At 41.6% G+C, this 27,992-nt stretch overlaps 1 protein-coding gene across 2 annotated transcripts in view; it reads right to left on the bottom strand.

The window, feature by feature from the left end:
• Window positions 1–821: 821 nt before the first annotated feature.
• Window positions 822–27,992, bottom strand: part of PTPN14 (protein tyrosine phosphatase non-receptor type 14) — a 181,426-nt gene continuing 154,255 nt past the window's right edge. For both annotated transcript variants that reach the window (XM_038395015.2, XM_038395014.2), the window contains 5 exons: window positions 26,697–26,915; window positions 18,054–18,182; window positions 16,471–16,705; window positions 14,001–14,164; window positions 822–8,247 (listed from right to left, as the gene is read on the bottom strand). In XM_038395015.2, the coding sequence (XP_038250943.1) occupies window positions 8,119–8,247; window positions 14,001–14,164; window positions 16,471–16,705; window positions 18,054–18,182; window positions 26,697–26,915 (876 nt within the window). In that variant the 3' untranslated portion in view covers window positions 822–8,118. The remainder of the gene's footprint in view (window positions 8,248–14,000; window positions 14,165–16,470; window positions 16,706–18,053; window positions 18,183–26,696; window positions 26,916–27,992) is intronic.

Raw genomic sequence — 27,992 nt, 5'->3', positions numbered from 1 at the left:
ATTGTTACAGCTTGCAGAGCAAGCATGAGAAATCTGAGATGGTAATTATTTTGTAGCAGCACATCACCTATCCAGTCTGGCGTCAGGCTAGCTGCTGCCTCAGTTTCCCCTCAGTTCCAGGGCTGATTGCCTGCCTTCATTCTCCACCCTGTGTAAGCAGGCTTGTTTTTCAAGTCCTTTCTGAAAGTCTACATGACAAAATTAAGTCTACCTAAGTTAATCAGCTTACAACCACTGCAGCAATTAAAATTGCTTTTGCATGTCTACATTACACTCCATGTGTCAGTGGTGCATGTCCTCACCAGGAGCACTCGCGCTGATTTAAGCAACACAGCGTCTGAGGCTACATCAACCTTAGTGCTACAGTGAGACTACGTCAACCTAAGAGTTGGAGTTAAGTCAGTTATAGCAGTAGGAGCTACATTTTAGTGTAGATGCAAGCTGCCTTAATTGACAGAAAAATCCAAAGTGATGCACACAATGCAGGATGACACTCCACCTCCCCTCTCCACTGTCCTTGACTGAGCACGAGAAGATTAGACTAATCCAGTGTGACCACTTTCAAGAACTGCTACACTACCTCTCTTTTATAGGGCTTTCCCACCATAACTGGAATGATGTTGACAACCACTACCAATGTTTATAATCCTACCCCAAGCAGGGAGTCAGGGAAGGAAGAAGAATAGAAAATTCTTTGACGTCCACTAAGGCCTTTGGTGTGCCAACCTAAGAAACATTGGAGGTGCTCAAATACTACACTGAAGGGTGCAAGTTTAAAACCTTAAGCTAGACAGGAAGGAAAACAAGTGAATTTCCTTAGGGGGGGAAAAAAGTTTATTGCATACTATGAATACAAAGGATAGACAATCTTTTACAAAAAAAGATGCTTAGTGAGTCACGAGTCTCACGTCTGAAAAGGCATATAGGAAACTATTTACACAAAGGCAGTGAAAGATGTAAAAAAGTTATTGCAGTCATCTAATGCTGAGTAGTTCTTTTTATAAAGAGAAGAGAAACAGTGCAAAAATACTGTCAAAAGTAATCAGTTTTATACACAAGATAAAACTGATAAGCATAAGCTTATGTACTGATATGAATAATATACATTAAAATATAAAATAGCATGCATAGTTTTTTTTTAAAAGACTTTCAATAGTATAAAATGAGTATGCCATTCATCTTGAATTAAACGGGGGCGGAGGGGAATTGACCTCAATTGTCTACAAAATGTATACATACCATGAGGCTGAGAAATCGTTAAATCATTGTCTTGGACTTAACTGTAATGTACAGAGTTACAGAACAAATACAAAAGCAAGCATTGAAATACTGAAGTAAAATAGGACATCCAGTGATGTAAAACTAATTTAACATGTTATGTCATGTAACACATGTCCCATACAATTATACATGTGTAAACTTTTTTCCTTTGAAAAATATCAACAGTAGGTAATCAATTCCTCTCCATTTCACTCAGGCACCAATCCTCCTGAGCTGATTAGGACTCTTACCTGTATAAGGACTGCTGAACTGGGGCCCTAGATAGGTGAATATTGACATTAAAATAAATTGCAAATTTTAAAGATTTGATTTGTTTTTAGAAATGTTAGTTTTATTTCCACTATTTTGAAATGGTCCTGGGATTGTTCAGTTAGGGCTGCTGGTATATTGCTAAATTTCCATTTGCTGCCAAGGTGCACAGTCCTGTAGTTCTTGTGCTTGTAAAGCACACAAGGAGAGTTGCATATGCATCAGATGCAGAAAAGCTATCCTTTGTATACAATGAAATACTGATCAACTGGCAAATGCACGGATAGGCTGGGGAATTCATAGTGGTTTCAGGTAGAGCATGTTACGGTTTTATTTGCTGGAAGAATTGGATGAATATAAATACTTGTATTTTTGACACACATTGTCTGGTAAATAACAGTTAATATTTAACAAAGGTTAAACAAAACTTCCTAAAAGAATTTACCCTAAAGCCTCAAGCTTCTGATTCCAGAATACATAGGAGCCAAGCCATTCTCTCCCATCAAATGAGCAGTCCAGTCTTGTTTCATTAAAGTCAATATCTAAACTCATGAAAAATTCTAGGAGAAGTCAGGCCCTAGAAACTCCCATTGATGCCGTGGGGACTGCAGATGCTCTGCCTCATTCAGAATTTGGACCAATGAGCCTGATCCTGTTGACAGAGTCCATATCAGTGTTAGCAGGCTGACAAGCTCATTCAAGCCCACTTTCACAAGGAGTATTGAAAATTAAATTTACAAATAATCCTCAAGTGGCACCAGATTATGCCACCCTCACTCCCAATTAATAGCATCCTCCTTTACAAGAAATACCACTGATTCTAAATGGGTGCTGCCCTGGGACTATTCATAGAAGATGATGCTATTTGTCATAAGCATTGGTCGCAGAATTTGACCCTAGACTCACTCACTTTTCCAATCAGTGCACAGGAAATTCCCTTGAGCAACTGCCATCAATGCTAGTATGTTCCTTTCCTGGGCATGTAGGTTGCAGATTCTTGATCTGACAACAGTCAATTCGATCATAGTCCCACCCCCTGAGAAGCTTTGAGAGGCAGACTGTTGAATAAAGCTGTTATGGCCAGTAAGTCATGAATTTGCTTCTTATCCCCACTGATAAAATGGCTCGCAGTAAAGAGGGGAAGTTACCATGCCATCCTGAAAAGAGATCTATCAGAATTTTAAGAAGTCAATGTGTGCTGCTGAGATTAAAGAAAGGTTTAAAAAACAAAACATACACTTTCGGTACTAGTTTTAAAAGATCTTCTCTGTGGAAGTACCTAGACTTAACAACACATTTCCAACTTGTTCTACACTTCACAACTTGTGTTCCTGTCAATTTAGATGAAATGAATAAAACTATGTTTTTAATTCTATAAATACTGAATGATACTTGGAGCTGGGACAACAGATAAATAAGCCACAGCTAAGGGGGCAAAAGTGTCCTTCAATGAAATTGGTTTAAATATCTGAACTGTGTTAGTAATGTGAGCAGGTGCAATTAGTGAAAGAATAACCACAGCCTGCTATCCTCTCAATCCAGAACAAAGCAAACAACAGCTGACCACTGTTAATGTGAGTGAACTGAATGTATTCGTTACACCTACAATACAAAGTTACATCAGGTTTAGTATGAAAGCTTCAAGACTATATTCCACCAACTCTGAAACCCTGTTTGGTGCTTAGGGAACTCGCCAGGGACCAAATGGATGTAACTCAGTGTCCAGCCCACTAAAGACCATTGTATCAGACTGTGAAGCTAGGTATTCTTGCATGCAGAGCCTCACCCTACCCTGCCCTACTTGTGCCTGGTCACATGCCCATCTACCATTTATATGCATGGCACAATGGCCCCAAATTCAGCAGCAGGTACCTTCAAATCACCTCATGTTCAGGGTTCCTGAAGAGACAGCACCCAGCTGCTGGCATGGTGGGTTGTGGCAGGTATGCAGAGGGAAGTTGAGAGCATGAGCTGCCTATGAGCTGGGGAATTGGGCACTATGGAATTTGGGGTCAATGTTAACTATTAGCAGTTCAAAATGTTTAATATTAAACCAAAAAAGTTATGGCTGTTAATCAGTAACATTTTATCTAGAAAAAAAATGAATGCAGGCTTATTGATCTACTCAAGATTCCCTTTTATGAAGTAGATGAAGGAGCATAAGTAATCAACAGGGATATAGCATGGGCTAGTATGTCAGACAGGAACTGGCAAGAGTTGGAAGAAGTCTATTTGGAGTTAGTTTTCAGAACTGCTTCAAGTTGCTGTGCAGTTCAATTTGTGGGAGTTGATGCTTTAAAAGTGGTTTCTTGCAAACTACCCATTGCCCGTGCTTTGATGTTAATACAGCATGAAAACCACAAATATAACTAGAGTTTTCATTCTCCTTTTCCTTTTAAAAGATCCAGATGCTAAAACTGTGGGAGAGAAATGAAAAGATACTGTTTCTTTAAGTCTCATGCTTTCATTTCTACTGTAACAAATGAAATTGGATAGAAAATGCTTATTCCTGTCCTTCCCTTAAGGTTAAGAAAATATGTTCCAAAGAACGTGGGTGTGATAAAGTTGCAGTTCTTCAGCATCAGAAGATTCAGTTTTTCCTCTACAATATGGAGTAGATTCACCTCTCTCAATTGTGAAACCCTGGCATGATGCAGCTACAGTTACAAATGGGACTAGAGAGGAAGCTCTGGAGACATACACCATCTCAGTTCATCTAAGATGCTAGCTGATCTAATCAAGATAAAATCTGGCAGGAAAAATACACTGAAGTCAGAAAAAAGGAAAAGTATAAAATTACCAAGCTTTCAATAAAAGGGAAAGAGTGAGTCACCTTGGTCTCCAGCTACTATTTTAGTAGCCGACTGAAAGTGGTTGTTATGTTACCATCTCTCTGGCTCATTAATAGGCACCTTTTGCTAATGTTGAAAGGCATTTGGTGCCTTTTGTAATTAATTTTTTTTTAAAAGAAACCTATAATGTGCCTTTGCACTACAAAAAGCCACACAATGACAACAATGCTGAATTTTCTTCCTTTTTAACACAGCTATGTATGCGCTCTCATAACTTTTTTTCCTGTGCTTACAGAAGATCCAAGGTAGCAGTAGTCATTTTCATTTCAGCCAAGATATCTGACTAATACGACCCAGGAACAAATTATTTTCCCTTCTGATTTTCTACCTTTCAAATCCAAATGGAGCAATGGAACTTGACAGCGCTGAGTTCAAACTTAATTCATCATTAGGAAATTATTCAAAAAGCTATAACAAGATAACTAATTTAATACACTTTGCTTCAAGGTTTATTCCTTGGCCTGATTCCCAGATATAAAGCATCTCTGTGCGATTACCAGGCAGATGCCACTGAAAAGACTTTAAATGGTTGCTGCTAATTTAACAAGAGAGATGTTGGCACTAGCAGAAGGCATTAGAGAAAAACTAAAGATGACTGAAGAATCAATTGATTCTTAAACATAATATCAAGATAGTTTAACTAGGTATATATTATTTCTCCTAACCATCCTTTGGTGACTTGAACTGAAAACTCTCTCTTCTTTTCTCACCATTATACCTGCACCGTGGTATGTTATTGTAAATGCCAAGCTACCAGTATAGACAACATCTGTAAGGCCCTCAGACCCAGAGACTCAAAGGTATTTATTTAGGTGCCTAATGGGAATTAAGTATCTAAAAAAAACTTTGAGGATCTGGTCTGAGTGTCCTCCAATCCCAACTGAAGTTGAGGGCACTCAGAGCCTTGTAGGAGTGAGCCTTTAACCATTTGTTTAAAACAATTACCTGGCCTTTGCAAACAGCTTTAATCAGAACAAACAGAAGAGCTTACATTTGGCTGCCAAAGTCTGGGAGACAAGTTCTGAAAAAGCAGCAGCTGGGGGTGACCATATTGAGTGCAATGTTTCACCCTAATCCTGGCTCTCCTATAAAGTTGACACACTGCAGGCTCTGCTTGCTGGACTACAGTGGGTGTTTCCGGATTAGGGGTTAGGGAGCATGGCTCTAAACCGACCTACAGTCACTATGTACCCATCCAGTTTAGATTGTTTCTAGAGAAGATAGGTGGAAGCTATAAAATGGGTCATGGCTGGCCAGGATAAAGCAAATAAAACACAGATGACAGCAGTAAATTCTGTCATTTGGGAGAAGTGTGGAATTTGGCCCTGATTTATACATTGTACAAGCTCAGTCAGGTAATAGCAAGGGCCTGAGTAGACTTTTTAAAGTTAAACTTCCTTTTTTCTGCTCAAAACTAACAGAAAATCGGCCCATCAAAAGTACTGCCGAGTGACTATACCAGACCCAAAATGCTCTTCCATCCATTTCTTTTACAAGTGTTGTAATATAGTGTCACTTGCATTCATTTGAAGTAAACCCTTGACTGAAATTACATTTATGCCTGGATTCTCTAATGTTTTCTGGTATTTCAAGCAAAGCCTGCTTGGGCCTTGCAGCATGATGTACGCAGGTGGACTCCTGCCCCTGGCTTCCGGGGGTCGCCATGGGAGTGCACTCATGAACCTGCACTACTAGATCAGGGCTGTCAGTCATATGGGGCTAAAACTGAGAGCTGATGAAAGCAAATGCAGTTCCACTGAGCTCAGTACATTACACGGGATATGAATTTGACCCATTGTACCAAGTTTTCTAAGATATGGCGGCTTTGTTTTTTTACGAGTCAGCACTACCAAGCTATACTGTTAAAAAAAAAAGTAATTAAGTACAGCAGCTATCACTTTTGGACAAAGTGATCCACAGTGAACGTGTGGCATCAGTGAAATAAATTAATGACCTAGAGGAGGAAACTTACACAAAGGATGTGGAACAGTCAGCCAGTATCAAGGGAAGGTAGAGGGAAAAGAGAAGAAAGGGATGGTCTCGTGGTTAAGATTCTGGCCTGGGATTTAGAGCCACAAATGGAACCCACATCTCCTGCCACAGACTTCATGTGTGACCTTGGGTAAGTCACTTAAAGTAGCTGTACCTCACCTCCCCACTTGTATAATGGGGATAACACTTCCTTTCTCTCCCTATTTGTCTGTCTTGTCTATTCAGATTGTAAACTCTTCGGGACAGGGATTCTCTCTCCTTATGTGATGTAGTAGACTGGGGCCTTCAGGGGCTACTGAAATATAAATAAAAGGAGAGAAAGGATACAAAGAGACCTGGGATAAAAATGGGCAAATGGCCTCTGCAATTTAATGCAAGGGGCTGGGTTGGGGGAATGAAAGCTAAGAAAGTAAAGCTTGCCAGTGCCAGAAGGGCTAGTGCGTGATATGGTCAAACTGCAAGACTCTGACTGGGAAAGAATCTGAGGGCAGGAGCAGACTGTAAAAACTCCAGCTCACTATTTTGGCAGCAGCTAGGACAGTAAACGGAACACAGAGATATAGGTCAGAGAGCACAGATCACTATGGCACTGTACGAAGGGGCTAGAAAGTAAACCATCTAAGTGACAGAGACAACGATTCGTGCAGAAAACAAAACTCTGCAATTGGAGATGAGATGTCTAGACCTTACTGACATTCCTTGCCTGAATAAGGCGAGTGGGATTTGGCCTTGTGACAACAATGAAAGCGTTGGTCATTTGTGAGAACAATGTTTGACTTCGATTTTCTGGGCTGCAACTGGCTGACATTTTTCTACTGCTCAATCCAAAGCCCACTAAGGCTTGGATGGAAAGACTCCTATTGACTACAGCGTGGTTGGGTTCAGGGCCCTAGCAAGAGCATTACAGCTCTTTATCTAGGAAGGGATCAAAGGCTGATGGTATTAATAAAGGTCATGACTAAGATGTAATATGGCTTCTTGTCAAGTACTAAGCTGCAGGGGTAATTCTTGCCAAATTTTGAACATCCGAGCTCTCTGTATACCTTATTACAGTGGCGTTGGAACGATTTTTATCGTGGGGGTGCGCAGAACCATTGAACAAAACTGTAAACCGTGTATATGATGGAAACCACTTCCACCCAAGGAATACTGCCACACCCCCAGCATTCCTGCCTGAAATACCCTACTGCTTACTTTGTAATGCTTCCATCCATTCATTCGTTTATGGATGCATGTTTTGGCTTCTCTGCATTGTATCGTCTCTGTATTTATCATTGGAGTTGGCCCATTACAGAGTCCTAACTGACTTTTAGCAGGTCTTGTTTTCATGGTAAAAGCCACAAAACTGGCTCTAAAATGTTTTTACTGGAAAAAAGCCATTCCCTGAAGACCTGTTCGTTTCATAAACCATATAACAGAATACAGGTCAACAGAACACCCCTGGAGAGGATCACCTTCCCTATGGACACATGGCAATGCAGAGCAGTTATGTCAATCCAAACTTCACCACAAGTTTTACAAGTTCAAGAAATTCACAAGTTATTCCATGAAAAATAAATTACCTTGTACAAAATAATTTGTGGCACTCTCTCCTGAAGAACAAGGACTCCTTACTTTTGAGGCAACTTGAGCAAGTGCAATATTTGCACACTATGAAAAAGACACATTGTCAAAGGAATGTGTCTATCTTGCCAATAAGGTTCAGTCCAATCCACAAATACTGCATCTGGGATCTCTAAGGAGATTAAATGAGTCTAGAGTTTTGTAGGAACTGGATGAGCACTCGATAGACAAATTTGTACTGAGCGATGGTCTGAATCATAAACATTCTCTGCTCCCGCAGGTGTCTCAGCATCACCGGAACATCCACTTTCTGGAAAGTGAAGGTGACAAAGATGTGAGGCTGTGTGTTAATTAAACCCAACATCACCAGAACTCTCCATTGACTAAGTGTAAGGAAAGAACAAAGATAACTCATTTATAGTAAATCACCACAGTTTGTTTTGGCCTTGCCTTCCACATTATAGCTAGGCATATACATATATATTATACACACAATATGAAAGGATACCAAGGTTCCAATCCTGCTTCCACTGAAGACAGTGGTAATTTTAACATAAACATCAATGGGTTTAACATTGAACACCTGGTGTCTTCCAGCTATGTATCACTGTTACCTCATATAGTACCACTAATTGAATGTGTAGTAAAAGGTTATTCAGGAAACTGAGCAATCTCTTAAAATCCTACCTGGAGGCTTCTTGTTAAATATAGCCACACTCAGCTTGTCAAAAATTAACCAATTTTGTCACGTTACCTGACAAATCATATGCTGGGAAAATGGAGAATTTCAATAATCAAAATTTAATTTCTTGGGTCAGCTCCTCTCTGCCATCCACTGTTCATGCAGGCATGGTAGCCATTTGCACTCTGATTCATGGTTGATTTTACTTATAGAGGAAGGACATTAAGGTTCTACAAATCACGGGAAGCAATCAAGAGTCCAAACAACATTGGGTTCCTGCCAGAACAGAAGATTTGGCAAATATATCATGACAATATGATGCAGCTATTGCTCCCTCTTTTCAGGCCACTCAATTCCTTGCCAAAAAGAAGGAAAGTCACTGGCAACATCCACAAGACCCAGAAACCTGACACTTGACAGAGATGCTCTGACCTTCTTTAATTGTCAAACCCAGGACATGAACCAGATTCATAGATACTAAGGTCAGAAGGGACCATTCTGATCATCTAGTCCGACCTCCTGCACAACGCAGGCCACAGAATCTCACCCACCCACTCCTACGAAAACCTCACCTATGTCTGAGCTATTGAAGTCCTCAAATCGTGGTTTAAAGACTTCAAGGAGCAGAGAATCCTCCCTCAAGTGACCCGTGCCCCATGCTACGGAGGAAGGCGAAAAACCTCCAGGGCCTCTCCAGTCTGCCCTGGAGGAAAATTGTGTGATTGTGTGAAACACAGAGAGGCTTGCAAGATGAAGCATTAGAATTCACTGGAAAATATATGAAGCATTAGCATTTTATTGCCTGCATTGAGAGAGCAAAAGAAGAAAAAAACAACATGGGTAACTTGTTAGAACAGATATGTGAGGAGTAGTTCAAAAATCATTGAGCTATAGCTCTCAAAATTACCAAGGCCCAAATTGAGGGACCAAAATACTATTCATGCAGGAAACTTAAAGACCTGAGGAATTCATTCCTTTGGTGTAAATAATTCTTTCCATAACCTCAAGTTCATAATTTCTGATGTAAACTGTTTTCATTAACAAATGGGGGAGAGGGGAGCATCACATTTGGGTGGAATGTGGATGATTTTGGGAATAAAACTAACAAGAACCCTCAAGAAGACAACAGCCAAGAGGTTTGCATTCAACCTCTACATTACTATAGACCCTGTTCCAGGTTCCTGGAACAACAGTTATGTGTTGTCTCTTACATGCCGAAAGAGGAAAACCCATGTCTCTCTAAAGCAATGCTATACTATACTTTTCATTCCAGAAGCACAAGTTGGAACTAACAAAATCTTTTGGCTGAAGTCAGCAGCATTATGAGAATGAGGTTAAGGCAAAGGGACAGGGATATAATTGGTTCGGCCTTTAGCCACCAGAGGCCTTCTGTATTAGGAAACTATTGTGGTTTCCATGCATTATGGGACTTTTTAAAATAATTTTCACTTTCTCATATACATTTTTGTGTCTTTACGTAAAACAATGGAGGGCCCTAATTTTAATTAAATAAGCCCAAACTGACATGATCACCAATGTTACCTCTAAAATTTGTATGTTTTTGTTTTGTACTGAGCAGGTTACAATCTGCACTGGACGCTATATTTTTGTCCTTAGGCAAAGCTTACACTTGAAGTGAGGAATGTGTATGGGAGGTTTGTGTGGGTGTCTGCAGGGGGGCTGTGCGTGTGGTGAGAGGTGTGCAAAGAGGGCATTGTGTGTGCGCATGGTGCACATGGGAGTACACTGCAGAGCCCAGTCCGGCCCCTCACCTAAGCTCCTGCACAAGGGGCACCCCGGAGCTGCAACCGCCTCCTCCAAGCCAGTGTATCCCTGAGATCAGAGGCGCTTCCACTCCCCCAGCAGTGCGCCTGCACACGTTCTGTCATGGGCGGGACGGGGGCGAGCAAAACAGGTTCTTAAAGGGCTACACCACATCCCTGCTGGAGCCACCACAGAGAAAAGGAGAGTGGCAGTGCCTGACCTGCACCATATATACAAGATTGCTGCACGGCTGTGCAGTTTACAGGGAACACCAGTGATCACAACTTTAAACGTGGAGCTATATTTATGCCATTCCACAAACGAGCTGTTACAGGAGACATGGATGCCACTTTTGGTTAGACATATTCCTGGAAGTTTCATCACATGACAATCCTGGAGGGTTGGCAACCCTAACTGGAGGGTAGTTATAAATGGCCCATAAGTACCAACAAGAGTAGAAATTGTGATGAGGATTTTCATTTTATTTTCAAATACGTGTAGATGAGAGCATAAACTCCTGTTTTGGGTTTACACAACTAAACCACAGAATGCCTCAGCATGGAATTTGATGGTTAGAAAAGCAATTAGGTCATGTTGAGCCAAGCCATGTCAGAACTTGCCTGAACAACGACAAGACAAAAAAAAAAAAAAAAAAAAAAAAAAAAAAAGGCAGCAAGCCAGTTTGGGCCTGCACAACCCAAATTCCAGGTTCAGCATTTGACAGTTTGTTGATTTCTACTGGGCCAACAACATTTGGTGATCAGTCACTTTCTGTGTCATCACAACATAGGTCAGGCTTTGATTAATTTCAGAGCTATTTTGTGTGTGTGTAACACTAAGCCTATCACACACATCTAACTTCTATATTTATAGTCAGCCTTACAAGGATGTACAACAGGCCATCCCGACCTATCTCGGGAGAGCTTACTTAACCACTTTATTCCAGGAATGGGGGAATCTTTGGATTCAAAAACCACCACAGTATCTGTCAACAAGAGATCAATAATAAATAAAAGGTGATATTTAGTAAGATACAGAATTAAAACAATTACTAGCTTTGCCTTCCACACTACAAACATCTTTCTCACATAAGGGGCACTGCACCAAGGATCACTCGTTCATGTTAGAGTGCCAGCTCAGTGCTAGATTCAGGTATACTGGGATCTGACTTTGCTGATTACTATAGTACATGTGTCTAGAAACTGTGCATTGTTGATTTGAAACGTTACTATCTATAGAGTAAGACATGAAAAGTCCACACTCTCAACAGTAGTGAGAGATACAGGCTACGTTCCACCAGCAAAAGCATAGAAACTACAGTTTAAAAAGCTGCAGAGCAATTGATAATGTTGTTGTAGTTAAAGCTCAGACCTGAGAAACAAGAGATCTGGTTTTATTACCAGCGCTCCCACCAACTTCCTGTATGATCATTGGCAAGATGGTTAATCTGTGTGTGTGTGTGTGTGTGTCAGTTTCCTCATCTGGAAAATGGGGATAACAACTTATCTATTTACCAGGTGGGTTGTGACAAATTCCCAAGGCTGCAAAGCATTTTAAGGGGGTATTGTATGGAGTGTAAAGAAATTGGCAGTTTTATTTCTGAGCCAATAGAAATAATTCTGCTCCAAAATAAATAGAAAAAAAGCACAGTAGGGGTAATGTTCTTGTATATGAAAAAAGATTTTATTCCTACAGTATGTGATAATCACCATAAGTATCCATCCTGATTTTCTTGAAAACAAATAGCTCAACTAGGGGGGGGAAAAAACCCATAAAAACTGAACTACTCATTTACTGTAAATCTATTTAAACCCATTTTCTTGAGCTACAAAGCCTTGAAGAAAAAAAACACTAAAAAACTGGCTTTAATATGTCGCCATTAATTATGCCAATACTCAGGAGAAAGGAGAGTTTGATTAAAGTCAACAAAGACGCTCCACGCTGTCAAGAGCTCTATATTCGCTGAGTGCCTTGCTAAGCATTCCTCAGAGCCCTAAGAACTGTCCCCCGCACCCAACGTTTTATGGGCTCCATTTCCAAAGGCTCAGACTCATGCCAAATCGTTCTTCTCACAGAAGAATTGGCTCCCTCTGTAAGCCAAAGACACACCAAGATGGCCAGAAGGGTTGCACGATTGTTATTTAATATTTGTCCACAGCACCACTAGTATGAGGGGTTTCTATAGAGTGATATGAAATGCCTCTTCACCACAAACGACTGAGCACGTTATCATCTCTGCAGCACTCCCAGCCCTCAGCTAGCTCAAGAGCCATGAGTCAAACCTCAGCTTGAATCCCTCTCTCTGGGAGGGTGAAGGGGAAAAGGATTAAGGAGGAGTGAGGCTGAAACGAGATCTAAAAATTTAAAAATATTTAAATTGTGCTATGAAAATAAATTCATCCTTAGTGTCGCTCAGTTGTGGTCAGAGCAGTTACAGTAGGGCTGAATTTATCCCAGTGCCTCTAAATGATCACCCTGCAACTACTGTGTGGCATACTCTGCAGTACCACACAACCAGGCATTTCCTTTTATTTTGGTTAACTAGCCAGCAATTACCAGCCTTTGGAAGATTATGGGAATGAGGGGGAGGGAGAGAGAGAGAGGTACATCATCAGTGCTTAACAAATGAGGAGGAGAAAAGTCCACTGGCACTTGTCCCTCTGTGCCAATAGGCACACATTCTTGAGCGATAAGCATTTTCTCACTTCTCATCCCTCCACACATGGGTATCTCTATAGATAGATTCTCTATTTTAAGAAATAGATAAGGGATTGCTGTGGGGTACAGGTGAAACCATGATGTTGTGTGTCTATTTGTAACATCTGCTGCATTCTTTCACCTTTAATATCTATATTAGGCGTTAAAGTCTTCCAGCAGTTCACTCGATGAAGGAAGCCCCTACATTTCAATAGCTGTTTTCCTGAGGTTGGCATTGTACACCAACATCATATTTTTCTTCAGGACGTAGTGTTTTTGCTGCACTGTTCCCCAATGACAAAGAACATAGCAGAACAACAAGTAGTTACATGCTGTAACTTTTATGTTGTTGACAGTCTGTTACAGTGCCAGCCTGTGTAATAGGTCTCATAATACTGGCTGTGGCCCGTCAACCTTTTTTTCCTGTTATTTTTGAGTCGCAGCTGAGCTTTGCTCCAGTCTAGAAGCCAAAAGCAATGAATGTGAGAGAGGGAGAGGGAGAGAGAACGAGAACACTCTGAAGACAGAAGCTAGAGAATTAAATCAATAGTTCAAACCAGTTTGGAAGCCAGCACACTTCTCCAAGGCTCTCAAGCTGCTCTTTTACACAGTTCTGTCTCCAGATTGACTAATTAAGACACAGGTACAGACCCATCTTAAATTAGATTGTAAACTCTTTGGGGCAAGTGCCTATCTCTGCAGTGCTATATTAAAATAATAAAAATAAAAACAAACAATACCTACAAAATAGTCAAGGTACACATGGTAGCGACTGACAAATCTCTGCTCACTATGTTTGGGTACACTAACACAATGAGATAGATTATATTTTATGACTAGGTTCCCCCAACACAAATGTAGTAAATGACTCAGTGGACCAGCTAAGAGAAAAGCAATTATTAAGGGGGAAGTTTACTTACTTCGTTATGTTCCAAGCAGCCAATCATCAGTTCTGTTAGGATAACCACCCCCGTCCTCCCCACACCTGCACTGCAGTGAACCACGATTGGCGGATTGCAATTGTTGCTAGCATCCAACACGCTGTTGGTATGGCGACGTACTGACTGTATCTCCTCCAAATAGGCTGTAAGATAAAATGCAAATTATGCTGTAAAATCCTGTATGGCTTCACATAAAAGTTGAAAAATTGATGAGAAAGTCAGTTTTCTTTTTAAGTGACAATAATTTACAGTTCCTACAAGACACTAATTATTTGGCCACTGTGCACTGAGCAGCACTGAATCCAGCGAGTACCAGCTGGGTGTCAATTATTTCTTGGGAATTTGGTCCCTTAAATTAAATAGTTCTTTTAAAAAAAATTAAATTCTGTTTTCCCCTCTCCAAATCCTCAGTTCCCCAAAGCAGATGATTCTAGACATTACTTACAGCAATTCCTGCTATTAACAGGCTGGGATCAAAAACAACACTTAAGTCCCCTTGAAAGTACTGCCTGCCAAAGCCAGTAGCGGATGGGAAGTGAGCATCCATCTGCCCTTTTCTTTCCTTCCCTTGTAGACTGAGTGAGAATGTCAACCAGGTCTCTACTTTTTTTGTTCATTTGTCTTTCAGCAGATATTAGAGGACTTTTTTTGGATACAGTTCTCTGTGGCTTTCCTGTAATCACTACTGCAAAGTGTAAGGATCTCAGAAAGCCGTCTTGTCTAGCTCTAACACTCTCCAAAATAGTGGTTTTTTGCTTATTAAAAGTATAAACATTTCAGATATCCCAGTGGCTCAGATGGCTGGGTAAACACAATGCAAACTAGGACACTCAGGTTCTGACCTGGGTCTGGGTCTCTCCCAAAGTTATTCCAGCAGGAATTGTATGACCTGCAGAAATGAAGTCTCTGGACCTAATTCACCATTACATTGCATCCTGTGGAGTCCTTCCCACCTGTGCAAACTGGGTGTAAAATGCCATCAGAATCAGAAAGGTGGCATTTTACACCTACTTTGCACAAGTGGAAGTGATTCCATTAGGTGTACAGCAGTGGTGAACCATGACCTCTATATCCAGCTGTCTCTATGGACAGCTAGGTTCCAATTTTTACAACTTCCCATTTGCTGCAGTTGAATGTTGGAAGACTGTCCTTTCAAAAAAGAAGCTTGGAAATACAATGAGAAGTAGAGTAGCCCAAATTAAAGTGGTGGCTGAAAACTCCATTACTAAACCATAATACCCTGAGTCACTTCTTTGGCAAAGCTGAAAATTCTATTTGCATATTATTCCCTCCAGTTGTAAAGTTAAATAAAAGGGGTGTGCATTCCTTAGGGTCATTACGGTAGCATTACTATTATTGGTGTATTAAGTGTTTATTAGTAATAAAGTAGTAAGGAATAGTACTGAATTAATAAAAGTCAATACAATGGTTGAGAATTTTCCTCTCACCCAAACCTCCCACATTTCAACTATGTACACCCCGATAATTAAAACACTTCCTAGGCAGGTAAGGAGTTAAGATTACTGCCCCTGACTGACTAACAATTAGGCATATCCTATTCTTTTTATGACCCTACCTCCCCTATTTGATCTCCTTCTTGGCTGGCCAAGCTTGTGAAGGCCTTACACTCAACTTGATGATATTTCTGTATTTGTCTATCTATATGTAACACAATAACTTTTGAATGCCACATCCAGTCAATTCCAAAATGTCAGGGAATGTTCTATGCACCCATGGCTAGAACCCCATCAATTTTGGAGAAAAATGGAGAACTGAGAGGGAAAAATGGGGGACACATACAGATCAAATAGCCAGTTGATGGCAGCCATTAACAACTTCCAACATAATAATACTCTATCTCATCTCTGCTCATTCTCTCAGTAGAGTTAAACATATTGACACCCTAAGTGACTTATCTCCCAGATAAACAACAATGGGGAGCATGGGAAATGGAGGTCTTTGGTATGGAGGAGGGAGGAAATGAGGGCACAGAACTCCTGGTCGGGGGAAACTGAGGACCATATAGAAAGACAGGGGACACACACATCCCCTAGCATGGGAGGAAAGGGGTAGACAGAGCCCTGGGGAAAGGGAAAATATGGGGGAGGGGGTGAACACACAGTGCCTGCCTTGAGGGAAAGAATGGGGGGCCTTGGAATGAGAAGGGCACACAAATTCTGGGATGCGGGGTGAAGTGGAAATGGAGGGGAAAGGAGTACACAAAGCCACTGGCAGTGGGGAGAAGGGGGGAAGTTACAGGGAGCCCCTGAAATACAGGGAGCTTGGAGGATGGCACACAGGGAGCTTATCGGCTGGAATAGAGGGAAGCTAGGAGCCCCTGGCATGTGCAATGAGTTCGGCTGACAGAAGCTACAAAGCGTGCAATGCTCCCTTGGTTCTTAAAAATGTTCATTGACCATAAACGTGTGCATTAATTAAGGAATCTTACATAAAAATCCTTGCACTTCTTCTGGGCAACCATGATCAGGCCAGTCAGTATATTGCAAGTGCCACACTGTCTTCTCCTGCCCAGACAAAAGATGCTTGACCTTCAGCCCTGTAGTAGCATAGCATCCAGAATCCGTGCGGAACTTAGTTGTCACCTTAAACTTCCCATACGTGGCTGAGCTGTGCTTAGAGCCAAGTTTAGGCCAGTAGCGATGACTCTTGCTTCTTCCTCCTTCCTGAACCACAAAAAGCAAAATTAAAATGATTCTTCTTGTAGTGTCAAAATTATAATTCTCACAAACAGAACCATTTGTTCAGCTGAACTGGGAACTTCTATTTATCTTCTCTTTTAAGAGAAGAACAAGGGGCTTCCCAAGAAACTGAATGGAATTAAATCTAAAATGCCACATTTTATAAAATATATATATATATATATATATATATATATATATATATATATATATATATATATATATATATATATATATATATTTAACCTGTGGAACCTCAATGCCACAAAATATCATTTAGTTCAAGAGTTTAGAAAGCTCAAGACTTGAACATTTATATGGGTAATGAGAACATCCACAGTTACATTAAAACAGGCCCGCCGACAAGGGTAGGCAAAGGGAGCAATTGCCCAGGGGCCCGGGCAATTTAAAAAGGGCCCAGGAGCCCCGGGCCCTTTTAAATCATCCAGGCAGGCTGCAGGGCTATTAGGCACACATGAACACTGTGAGCCCCGTGCGCCAGCGCGATTGGTCACAGCAGTCGGTCCTGGAAGTGACGGATTCATCACCCGGAATTGCTATCGGAGCAGGCCTGCATTGAAGAGACTAAAAAAAAAAACCCCAAAAAAACCTAAGGAAAAAACTCTCATCCTTCAGGGCATATGTCAACTTCTGACTGCAATAGGTGAAGAAGAAACTTCCCCATAGGTAGGTTATTTCATAACTGTGCATTAAGAGGATTTGTCTCTCTAAGTTCTGACAGTCTGATACTGGTTTATGTCAGAGAAAGTGGACTAGACATGTTCTGATAAGGCAGGAGGATTCAAAGCTGGATGTAGTGTTAGTTAGCAACGTGTGCCAGTTTTTATAACATAGCACACAGTTCTTGGATTACAATAAAAATAATTGTTTTGCTTGGCATAGGAATAAAAAGGTTTTTTTTAAATGGACACTTCTCCAGGAACAACAGCTTCTGGTCCCTTTTCAGTGATAAGGATGACAGTATGCAGAACTGGCCTTGGATGGGCTGGAATAAATGTCATTTTAACCAAGAGCAGTTCAGGGTACTCATTCCAATGGAAACATTTTTGCTTTGTTTGGCAAACCAAAGTCTTACAACTGAACTAAAGCTTGGAGGCTGTTGTTTTTTATTTTAGTAAATGACAAGCTAAATACTAGAGAGTTATAAAAGAAAAGGTTACAGCAGTAGATTATCTCCAGACACGTGTTCAAGGGGAATAAAAGGAGAAAATAAAAGGGCTGCTAAAGAAAAACATAGTATTGGAATGGGAAGCAGCGACAATGGTAGAGTTGCTCACATTCAGAAGGAATTGCTCTACATAATTTTACGTACCTCTTCCGCTGTGACCATGGCTATAACATTCACCCCCTGCTCCCACACCATCTGCCAGAAGTCATGGCAGGTGTGTGGCAAAGGTCCTTGTGTGGCTATATAGTGCCATTCCTCCCCACCTACAGTAACCTAGGAATCAGGAAAAAAAATATACAGTTAATGCCAGAGTTTTCTGAAGTGCCTGTACTAATACTATTTTTAAATGTAAATGAATATTATAAAACCTTTTACTCTTAAGTTTCCACACTAATCCATCCTACAATTACAGCAAATCAGCAAAAAATTAACCTTGGGTGCATACAACTCCTTTCTTATCACCATGAGCACAAGGGCTGGGCAAACAAAAAAAACACCCACAAGATTTTATATAGCTGGCATGTTAAACACACATCCGCAGGGCCAGTTTACAACAGGGACCAAAAAGCAAGTTTTAGAGAAGCCAGAAAAATAGTTGTTCTTTGAGATGTGTTGCTCATGTCTCTTCCATTCTAGGTGGGTTCATGCCCACGTGCACAGTCATTGGAGATTTGTGCCTTAGCAGTATTTGTAGGGTTGACTGTAGCATGCCTTGAGCTTATGAGTTGGTATATTAGGCGCCGTTGACCCTACACGCTCTCAGTTCCTTCTTTCCAGCAACTCCGACAGAGGGGTAGGAAGGTGGGTAATAGAATGGACATGAGTAACACATCTCGAAAAACAACAGTTATGAAAAGTTAGGTAACTGTTTTTTCTTCTTCAAGTGCTTGCTCATGGCCATTCCCTTCTAAGTGACTCACAAGCAGTATCTTCTGAGGTAGTCTCAGAGTTCACAGTCTAGCACCGTGCAGCACTGCTTTACCAAAGCCAGCATCATAAGAACATAAGAATGGCCATACTGGGTCAGACCAAAGGTCCATCCAGCCCAGTATCCTGTCTACCGACAATGGCCAATGCCAGGTGCCCCAGAGGCAGTAAACCAAACAGGTAATGATCAGTGATCTCTCTCCTGCCATCCATCTCCACCCTCTGACAAACAGAGGCTAGGGACACCATTCATTACCCATCCTGGCTAATAGCCATTAATGGACTTAGCCTCCATGAATTTATCCAGTTCTCTTTTAAACCCTGTTATAGTCCTAGCTTTCACAACCTCCTCAGGCAAGGAGTTCCACAGGTTGACTGTGCGCTGTGTGAAGAAGAACTTCCTTTTATTTGTTTTAAACCTGCTGCCCATTAATTTCATTTGGTGGTCCCTAGTTTTTATATTATGGGAACGAGTAAATAACTTTTCCTTATTCACTTTCTCCACACCACTCATGATTTTATATACCTCTATCATATCCCCCCTTAGTCTCCTCTTTTCCAAGCTGAAAAGTCCCAGCCTCTTTAATCTCTCCTGTTCCAAACCCCTCGTCATTTTAGTTGCCCTTTTCTGAACCTTTTCTAATGCCAGTATATCTTTTTTGAGATGAGGGGACCAAATCTGTACTCAAGATATGGGTATACCATGGATTTATATACGGGCAATACAATATTCTCCATTTTATTCTCTATCCCTTTTTTAATGATTCCTAACATCCCGTTTGCTTTTTTGACTGCCGATGCGCACTGCGTGGATGTCTTCAGAGAACTATCCACGATGACTCCAAGATCTTTCTCTTGATTTGTTGTAGCTAAGTTATGTATAGTTGGGGTTATTTTTTCCAATGTGCATTACATTAGCTATCTTCTAGTCATTGGATACAGTAGCTGATTTAAAGGACAGGTTACAAACCATAATTAATAGTTCCGCAATTTCACCTTTGAGTTCTTTCAGAACTCTTGGGTGAAAGCCATCTGGTCCCGGTGACTTGTTACAGTTAAGTTTCTCAATTAATTCCAAAACCTCCTCTAGTGACACTTCAATCTGTGACAATTCCTCAGATTTGTCAACTACAAAGATGGCTCAGGTTTGGGAATCTCCCTAACATCGTCAGCCGTGAAGACTGAAACAAAGAATTCATTTAGTTTCTCTGCAATGACTTTATCATCTTTAAGTGCTCCTTTTGTATCTCAATCGTCCAGGGGTCCCACTGGTTAGTTAGTAGGCTTCCTGCTTCTGATGTACTTAAAAACACATTTTGTTATTTCCACCGTTCCAGGTCTGCTGGGTCAGCACGTAATGGGACGTGAAAGTGTGGACAGACGACTGGTCGTCGCCCTACAGATGTCCTAGATAGGTGATCTGTGATGTTGATGTGTAGGGAATGATCGTGACTCGACCAACGACCTTGAGTGCTGAGGTTGATCAGGTGGGCTCCCCAGGTCCAAGGCATCGGAGATGGGGATCACCAACAGGGACAGAGCTGCGAAGGGAACCTCCCCCAACACCGATGCAGAATTCTGCCACCAGGTGAGTGACGACAGTACGTGGTCCGGGACCCTGACCACACGGTCCATGCTGTGTCTGTTGGGGATGTAGACCGAAGCCAGCCCCGCCTGCAGGGGCCTGAGGCGGAGCCACTTCTGCTGGACGACACAAGTGCAGGCTGCCCTGTGGCCCAACAATTACAGGCACCTGTGAGCGGTGGTGAGAGGGTGGGCTTGCATGCACGAGATGAGGTCAGCCATGGCATGGAACCAAGGAGGAGGAAGGTTCAGGCCTGAGTAGAATTGAAGACCGCTCCAATGAACTCCATGCATTGCACTGGATTTAAGGTAGACTTTTCCTCATTTATTAACAGCCCCAGGTCACGACAGGTGGAGCAAACCAGATCAAGATGCTGCTGCAACTGATCCCAGGACCAGCCCTTTATTAGCCAGTCATCGAGGTACAGGTAAATTTGACCACCCCGGCACCTCAGGTAAGCTGCCATTGGTGCTATGCACTTAGAATCATAGAATATCAGGGTTGGAAGGGACCTCAGGAGGTCATCTAGTCCAACCCCCTGCTCAAAGCAGGACCAATCCCCAATTTTTGCCCCAGATCCCTAAATGGCCCCCTCAAGGATTGAGCTCACAACCCTGAGTTTAGCAGGCCAATGCTCAAACCACTGAGCTATCCCTCCCCCAAATATCAGGGATGGAAGGGACCTCAGGAGGTCATTTAGTCCAACCCCCTGCTCAAAGCAGGACCACTTTCCAATTTTTGCCCCAGATCCCTAAATGGCCCCCTCAAGGATTGAACTCTCAACCCTGGGTTTAGCAGGCCAATGCTCAAACCACTGAGCTATCCCTCTCCCCAAAAAAAAAAAACCACTCTCGAGGCGGACAAGAGACCGAAGGGCAGCGCCATGCATTGGAAATGGTGGTGGACCAGCACAAAATGGAGGAAGTGCCTGGTGGCTGGAAAAATGGAAATAAGTGTCCTTCAAGTCGCAGACAGTGTACCAGTCTCTCAGATCCAGGGAGGGAATAATTGAGGGCAGAGAGACCATGCAAAACTTTAACTTCTTGAGAGACTTGTTGAGCCGGCACAGGTTCAGAATGATGTTCAAGAGAGGGCGAGGATCAGTGCTTGCCCAAAGAGTGGTACCAGGGAGCCAGAGACTGGTGCCACTACAGGAAACGATCCTGCACCGGCGAGTAGGTGGGGGGAAATAGATGCCTGGGAGACTGCACCATGGCAATCTCTGGTGGAGGCCCGACGATACCATGGGGATCAGCGTTGTGACTCAGGTGTCCCATGCCTTGTAGGTGGAGACCTTGGCATCAGAAACCTGTGTCTTCTAACCAGGGACTGAGGCTGTGGTGCCAGGATCTGAGGCCGTGGTGATGGGGATCACCGCCTGTGGTCCAGGGACCGGGAATGCTCTGCTGCTTTAGAGGGCGGTCCCATAACCGGCTTGCCCGTAAATGCCAGGGCCTTAGCCAGGTCCATCATCTGGCTTGGTGTCTGTGGTACCAGCTGGCTTACTTGCTCTTTGACTGCCAGGCCCGCTTTGGGCACAGATGACCCTGCTAGGGGTCAGGACCCTCTGACGCTCCCAGGAGTCAGATGTGGGTCCCTGGCTGGGCTAGGGGCTCTGACTGCAGCAGTGCCCCCACGCAATTCCAGGGTGGACACATGGCCTGACACTGGTCCTTTGTCCAAGGCCCCCATTTTCTGCGGTGCCAGCAGGCCCGTCGACTTTGACTGTTTCTTAGGCACCAGGGAGAGGGAACAGTGCAGGGTGGATTGGTGCATTCTAGTGCTGGCAGTGCACTGCGCACCAATGCCAAATTGCCACGCATGGAGTCCGATTGAGAGGGCTCTGAGGTAGGACGAAGAGCAGCCTCCATGAGGAGGGCCCTCAAGCGAACACTTCTTTTGAGTTCGAGGGTGAAATTTTTTGCAGATCCTGCACTTATCCTTTCTGTGGGACTCCTCCAAACACTTTAAACAGCTATCATGAGAGTTGCTAAAGGGCATTGGCTGGCTGCATGCTGAGCATGACTTAAAGCCTGGGGAAAGGGGCATGCTCCGCTCTGAGGCGAAGTCCCAGCCGGGACTCTAACTCCTAAACTACTAGTTGAACACTTAACTTAATGGTCTAAGTACCTATCAACTAAAAACAAAGATGACAGAACAACGGACTCTAAGAACCGCTAATGTTCTTGCGATGCAAGACAAGACCAACCATCACGGCAGTAAGGAGGAACTGAGAGAACATAGGTTTGGCGGCGCCTAATATACCAAGTGGCACTCAAGGGGGCACTATAAGCGACCCTACCGATACTGCTAAGGCAAAAACCTCCAATGACTGTGCACCTGGGCGCACACACACCTAGAATGGAATAGACATGAGCAAGCCCTCAAAGAAGAATACTTCTTCCTGGTTTTGCAGAAAATTAAGACAATGCAGTGCATCAAATGGAAAAAGGAAAATCTTTGCTTAAGGGCCTGATTCCCATTGAAATCACTAAGGATATGTCTACACTGCTGCAGAGAGTGAGCCTCGGATGAGTCTGAGTGCCCGAGGGGCAGCCCGAAAGCAATGTCCACACTTTTATTTTTAGCGCACTAGCTGAAGCCTCTCTAGTTCAAAACTGTCTACCTGGGACAGGAGGCTCACTCCCAGCTGTAGTGTAGATGTACCTTAGAAAGACTCCTGTTGACTCCTATGGGCTTTGCATCAGGCCGTCAATGACTGCTCTGAAAGAAAGTCTGAGCACTAGGCAGATTCTATATACATTTCAAAAGACGTTGCATGACTGCAGATAACACACAGTTTTGTCAGCACCATTTGAACATTTTGCATCAGGAAAGCTAGAGTTGATTAGTCCTCTGATGTCACTAGATATGATCATGCTTAATTCTTTTATAACAGACAAAAATTATTTCCAGTAAGTAGTCCTGTTCTGTGGATCAGATTTCAAAGTTGCAGTTGAGCCTGTTCCCAAATCATCCAGTTATGCCCACACATTGCATATAATACACTGATCTGATATGCCAGCAGAATTTGCTTTGAATTTCTCTTCCTCTGCTAATTTATGTTTTCAGTTCAGTGGTTGCAATCTATCATAAACAGATATGGCACATTTAACAATTTTTCAAAAGTAAATTATGAAAATCCTTTCCCAATACATATAATTGACCTAACAGATCTTGAAAAAATTCTTTTGGTGTGTTTGCACTGCAGCATATAAATAGGTAATTAAAAAGCATATTTGAAACAAGATGTACATGCTCTATACTGTGCAATAACTAAAATGTACTGTTAGATCACCTTGAAAATTCTCATTTAAAACATATTATTTGTAATCCTCCCATGAACGGAATCTTCTAAAATACTTAGATAATTTAAAATTTACTCAATGGTATGTGTAAAAATCTGCCATTTTAACACTATCACCAACTAAATGTCACTTTTTTTTCATATCCAAACTATTTTTCAATTCTACAGGTAAAAAAACCCCCAAGAACATTTAAAGTCACTAAACATAATTTTTTTGAAATACCTTTAGCAGCTTAAAAACAAAACCAGGTGAACCCATTATTTTGACGAAGTTATATATATATATATATATATATATATATATATATATATATATATATATATATATATATATATATAATTTATTTATTTATTTATTTATTTATTTTCTCTCTCTCTCAGACTGGGACCTCTAATTCCAAGTTTCAGCCCAGAGCAATTTTTTATTGACAAAGTTATAAATCCCAGAGAAAAAGATTGATATTATAAGGGCTGACACAACTATAGATATCAAGGTTCTGGCAGCCAATGCTATAAAGAACAATCAATAACTCTGACAAAACTAAGTGCATACCATACTTGAGATGCAAGTCTTTGTATAAATTTTAGGAAAGGAATGTCAGTTTAGCTTGTACTGCTGAAACAACACTAAACTTAGATGTTTGGCTTTTGCTCTTAGATGCCACAATGATTTGAGCTATATTTAAATTATTGTTTTCAATATACCAGGAAAGGTTTTGTCAGCCTTAAATCTAGCTCCTTGTTTTGTTTCCTATTCAATCATATACACCACTCTCCTGTATGGATAGTAACTACAATCTGTGGGCCAAATGCAGATAATTGATGAACAGTGCTTAAAACCAGTTGAAATTTCACACACTCGACATCCGGACCCATATTTGTATATGTAGCTGTATTCAATATATGTTTTTTTTTATTTGATTGCATTTTTGTGTAATATGAACCTGATCCAAAGTCCACTGAAGTCAATGGGAATCTTTTTCCATTGAGTTCAATGATCTTTGGATTATGCTCTAAGTGCAGCAAAAAATAAGGGTTTTTTTTAAAAAATCCATAACTTAAATTATGATTTGTGTCCCTGTATTCAGACTCTGCTCAACATCTTGACAGGATAGGCCAGTGTTAAGTAAGCAGAGAAGTACTGACAACCCACAGGGACTGCAGACTTTGTGGTGGAGGGGGTCATGATCCTCCAGGCATGGATCTTATCAAAATGATATAGGAGCTGTCTGTCTTCTGGTCCAAATATCCAGCCTCCTGGCATCAGATAGGATAGAACCATAAATAGTCTGGAGGGAGAGTGATGCCTGGAATGTTTACTGCATTCTAATGCCCTGACTGCAGGTTATTAAAAATTGAGTATTGGGCTGCAAGCACACACTTTATGCTACGGAGGTAAATTTCACAGATGCAATTTCACCTTCTAAGCAAAAAGATCATCTGCTTGGATTCTGTAACAGCCACTTGGAGTTCAAGGAGAAAATACTGGCAAGAGCCAGAGTGTCAGATACTAAAACATTAGTGCATGTTCCTGCATGCTCTCTAGATCTCAAATGAGTGTGTGTCCAATAGTGACACACAAGATGAAAGGTGGACTCTTAAAATTGGCTGGGGAAAATTCTTTTTCTGGCCGATACCACCTTATGGACACAATTTATATTGTTAGAAATTTTTTCTCCCACAAATTAGATGGAAAAAAATGTGATTCAATAATCCATCATTCTAGCAATGGCAGATGATGCCAAAAAACAGTATCTGTTACCCACCAGGACTCTGGTGGAAAAGTGATAACCTGCCAGGATCCTGGTTTAGAAAGGTATTTTGAATCAACAGGATTTAATATTGTAAATCATGACTAAGATTAGCTATTCTCTTTGGATTTAAAGTCCTTTCTTCCACGAAGATGTAAATGAACAAAATGTTTTATTTATTATTATAATTTGATTTTTTTTCATTTAGTTTGGACAATGGGAATGCCACATGCCAGATGCCAGCCACATGCCAGCCTGGCATGAACTGAGTACCACTACTTCTCTCAGAACAGAGTGATAATCACCAAGGGGCCTTGAAAAGCTGTTATTAGAAACTGAGAAGATAAAAATGAGTTTGCAGCCACCCTGAGACAGTTGAAAATGACTGTATAGCAGGCTTACAAGCAGCATACAGGGTCAGATTGTATCTAAACCATTCATATAGTGAATTTCTGAACAGTAACATAACTTCATTTTACAAAACTCCCATTTGAAACAAGGCAAAATGAATGCTCATATGACCAGTCCAAATGAAAGTCATTATTTTAGGGGTCTGATTTACTAGACCACTTGAGTACTGGACACGCTCAAAAGGCAAACATGCATTTAACACCCCAACATTTTAAAAATCAAGCCCCATAAGTTTTAAAACTAAGAGAGAAGCTCTGGGGCCAGAACTCCTACTGATTCAGTGCACTCCCCTTCTCCCTGCACGTTTCCATTTAAAGTTTCCCCTGGTGGAAGAACTGCCTATCCTCCTCCCTTGGGAGGAAATTCCCACTGGCCCAGCTGCTCCTGCAGGGTCAGGGTGATGGAAATTGTATTGGTGTGAACTAATATGGGTAGAGCTAGCCCATTAGTTAAATTTAAGATATGCTGAATGCCCTTTTCAGCTTAACGCAAGCATTTAGCTGCTAGTCTATGCAGCATTGCAACAGATAAGGAAATTTCTGTACAATGGATTTCTAGGTCCCAGAAGTGTAATAAATACATCAATTCATGACTGTTCACTAAGCCTTGAACTTAGGAATGTGATGTAGTGACCTTGTCGTCCAAGGTAAAACAACCTGCCCATTTTTTAGAGAAACCTAGGTAGATGTGAGTAAATGACTTTTTGCAAGTCCTCTAATGTTAGAAAACAATGGCCATCCCTGTAACAACATACCCACTCCCCTAACATTTCTTCATGTGCCATGTTATGCTTCAAAAGCCTTTACCTTTATGTGCGAGGCATTGATGTAGCCTGTATTATTTTCTTTGGTTGGCACCAGCTCTACTCTGTTCTCCTCATAAGGAACGACTTCCCTGATGCGGTTGCGCTCAGCATTTTCAGGCAATGCTGCAGTGGTGAAGATCCCATCTGCCTTTTTCTTTGGAATTTGCTCATATTCGGTGAATACCATCCCCTCTTCCAATTTCCTCTTTAAGATTTTGCACTGTGATTTAACAGAAGGAAAGGAATACTCTCATCAATTAATTTTTCGAGACAGAATAATTGCAAAAGTATCATAGGGCAATATTTTTATCTCAATACAGAACAAATCATCAAACAAACTAGGATGTTCTCGTCTTTTTGCTTGGAGCTATACTGCTTACTATACATAGTTTTATGTGGTATGAGAATGCATAACTCTGTCTGATTCAGTGTAGTTAAATCAGCAGAGAATTTTATGTTTCTAGTTCATTCTCTTTTTATAGTTATAGATTCTGGTGCTAGATAAAGCAAAAACCTTCTAGTTAGAATCCTGATTCCATAATGGACTTATCTCAAGTATATTTTTGAAAAAATTATCTTTAAAAATAGTCACCCTTTTCTCGCAATTAATTTAGGTCCACATTTTCAAAACATGGCCTTAATTTGTACATTGCCATTTCTGTGCACATACAAAAAAAGACAGTTACCTTTTTCCATAAGTGATGTTCCTCGAGATGTGTTGCTCATGTCCATTCAACTTAGGTGACTCCCAGCAGTACCCCTGGAGGCGGGTAAGGAGTTCACGGACATGTAGATTACAACACAGCTCTGCTGAACCCAGCATCATTCCTGGCCTGCTGTGTGATGGCATAGTGGGCCGTGAACATGTGTGTACCAAGGACCATGTCGTGGCTTTACAGATGTCCTGGATCGGAATGTGTGCCAGGAAGGCCACAGAGGATGCCTGCACTCTTGTTGAGTGGGCTCTGATGATCGGCGGCTGAGGGACTCAAGCTAAATTGTAGCAGGTCCGAATGCAAGTGGTGATCCAATTAGAAATCCTTTGCGTGGACACCGGGAGACCCTTCATCCTATCAGCTGTAGAGATGAAAAGCTGAGTCGACTTACAGAAAGATTTTGTCTGATCTAGATAGAAAGCCAGGCCCTTCTGACGTCCAAAGCTTGAAGGCGCCTCTCTTCAATAGTCTCATGGGCCTTCGGACAGAAGACCGGAAGAAAGATGTCCTGGCTCATGTGGAAAGCGGACACCAGCTTGGGAAGGAAAGCTGGGTGGGGCCGGAGCTGGATCTTGTCCTTA

Source organism: Dermochelys coriacea, chromosome 3, assembly GCF_009764565.3.
Source record: "Dermochelys coriacea isolate rDerCor1 chromosome 3, rDerCor1.pri.v4, whole genome shotgun sequence".
In the NCBI taxonomy this organism is placed as follows: Eukaryota; Metazoa; Chordata; order Testudines; family Dermochelyidae; genus Dermochelys; species Dermochelys coriacea.
The sequence above is the reverse complement of the archived record's forward strand: the minus strand, read 5'-3'. Positions and strand labels throughout refer to the sequence as shown.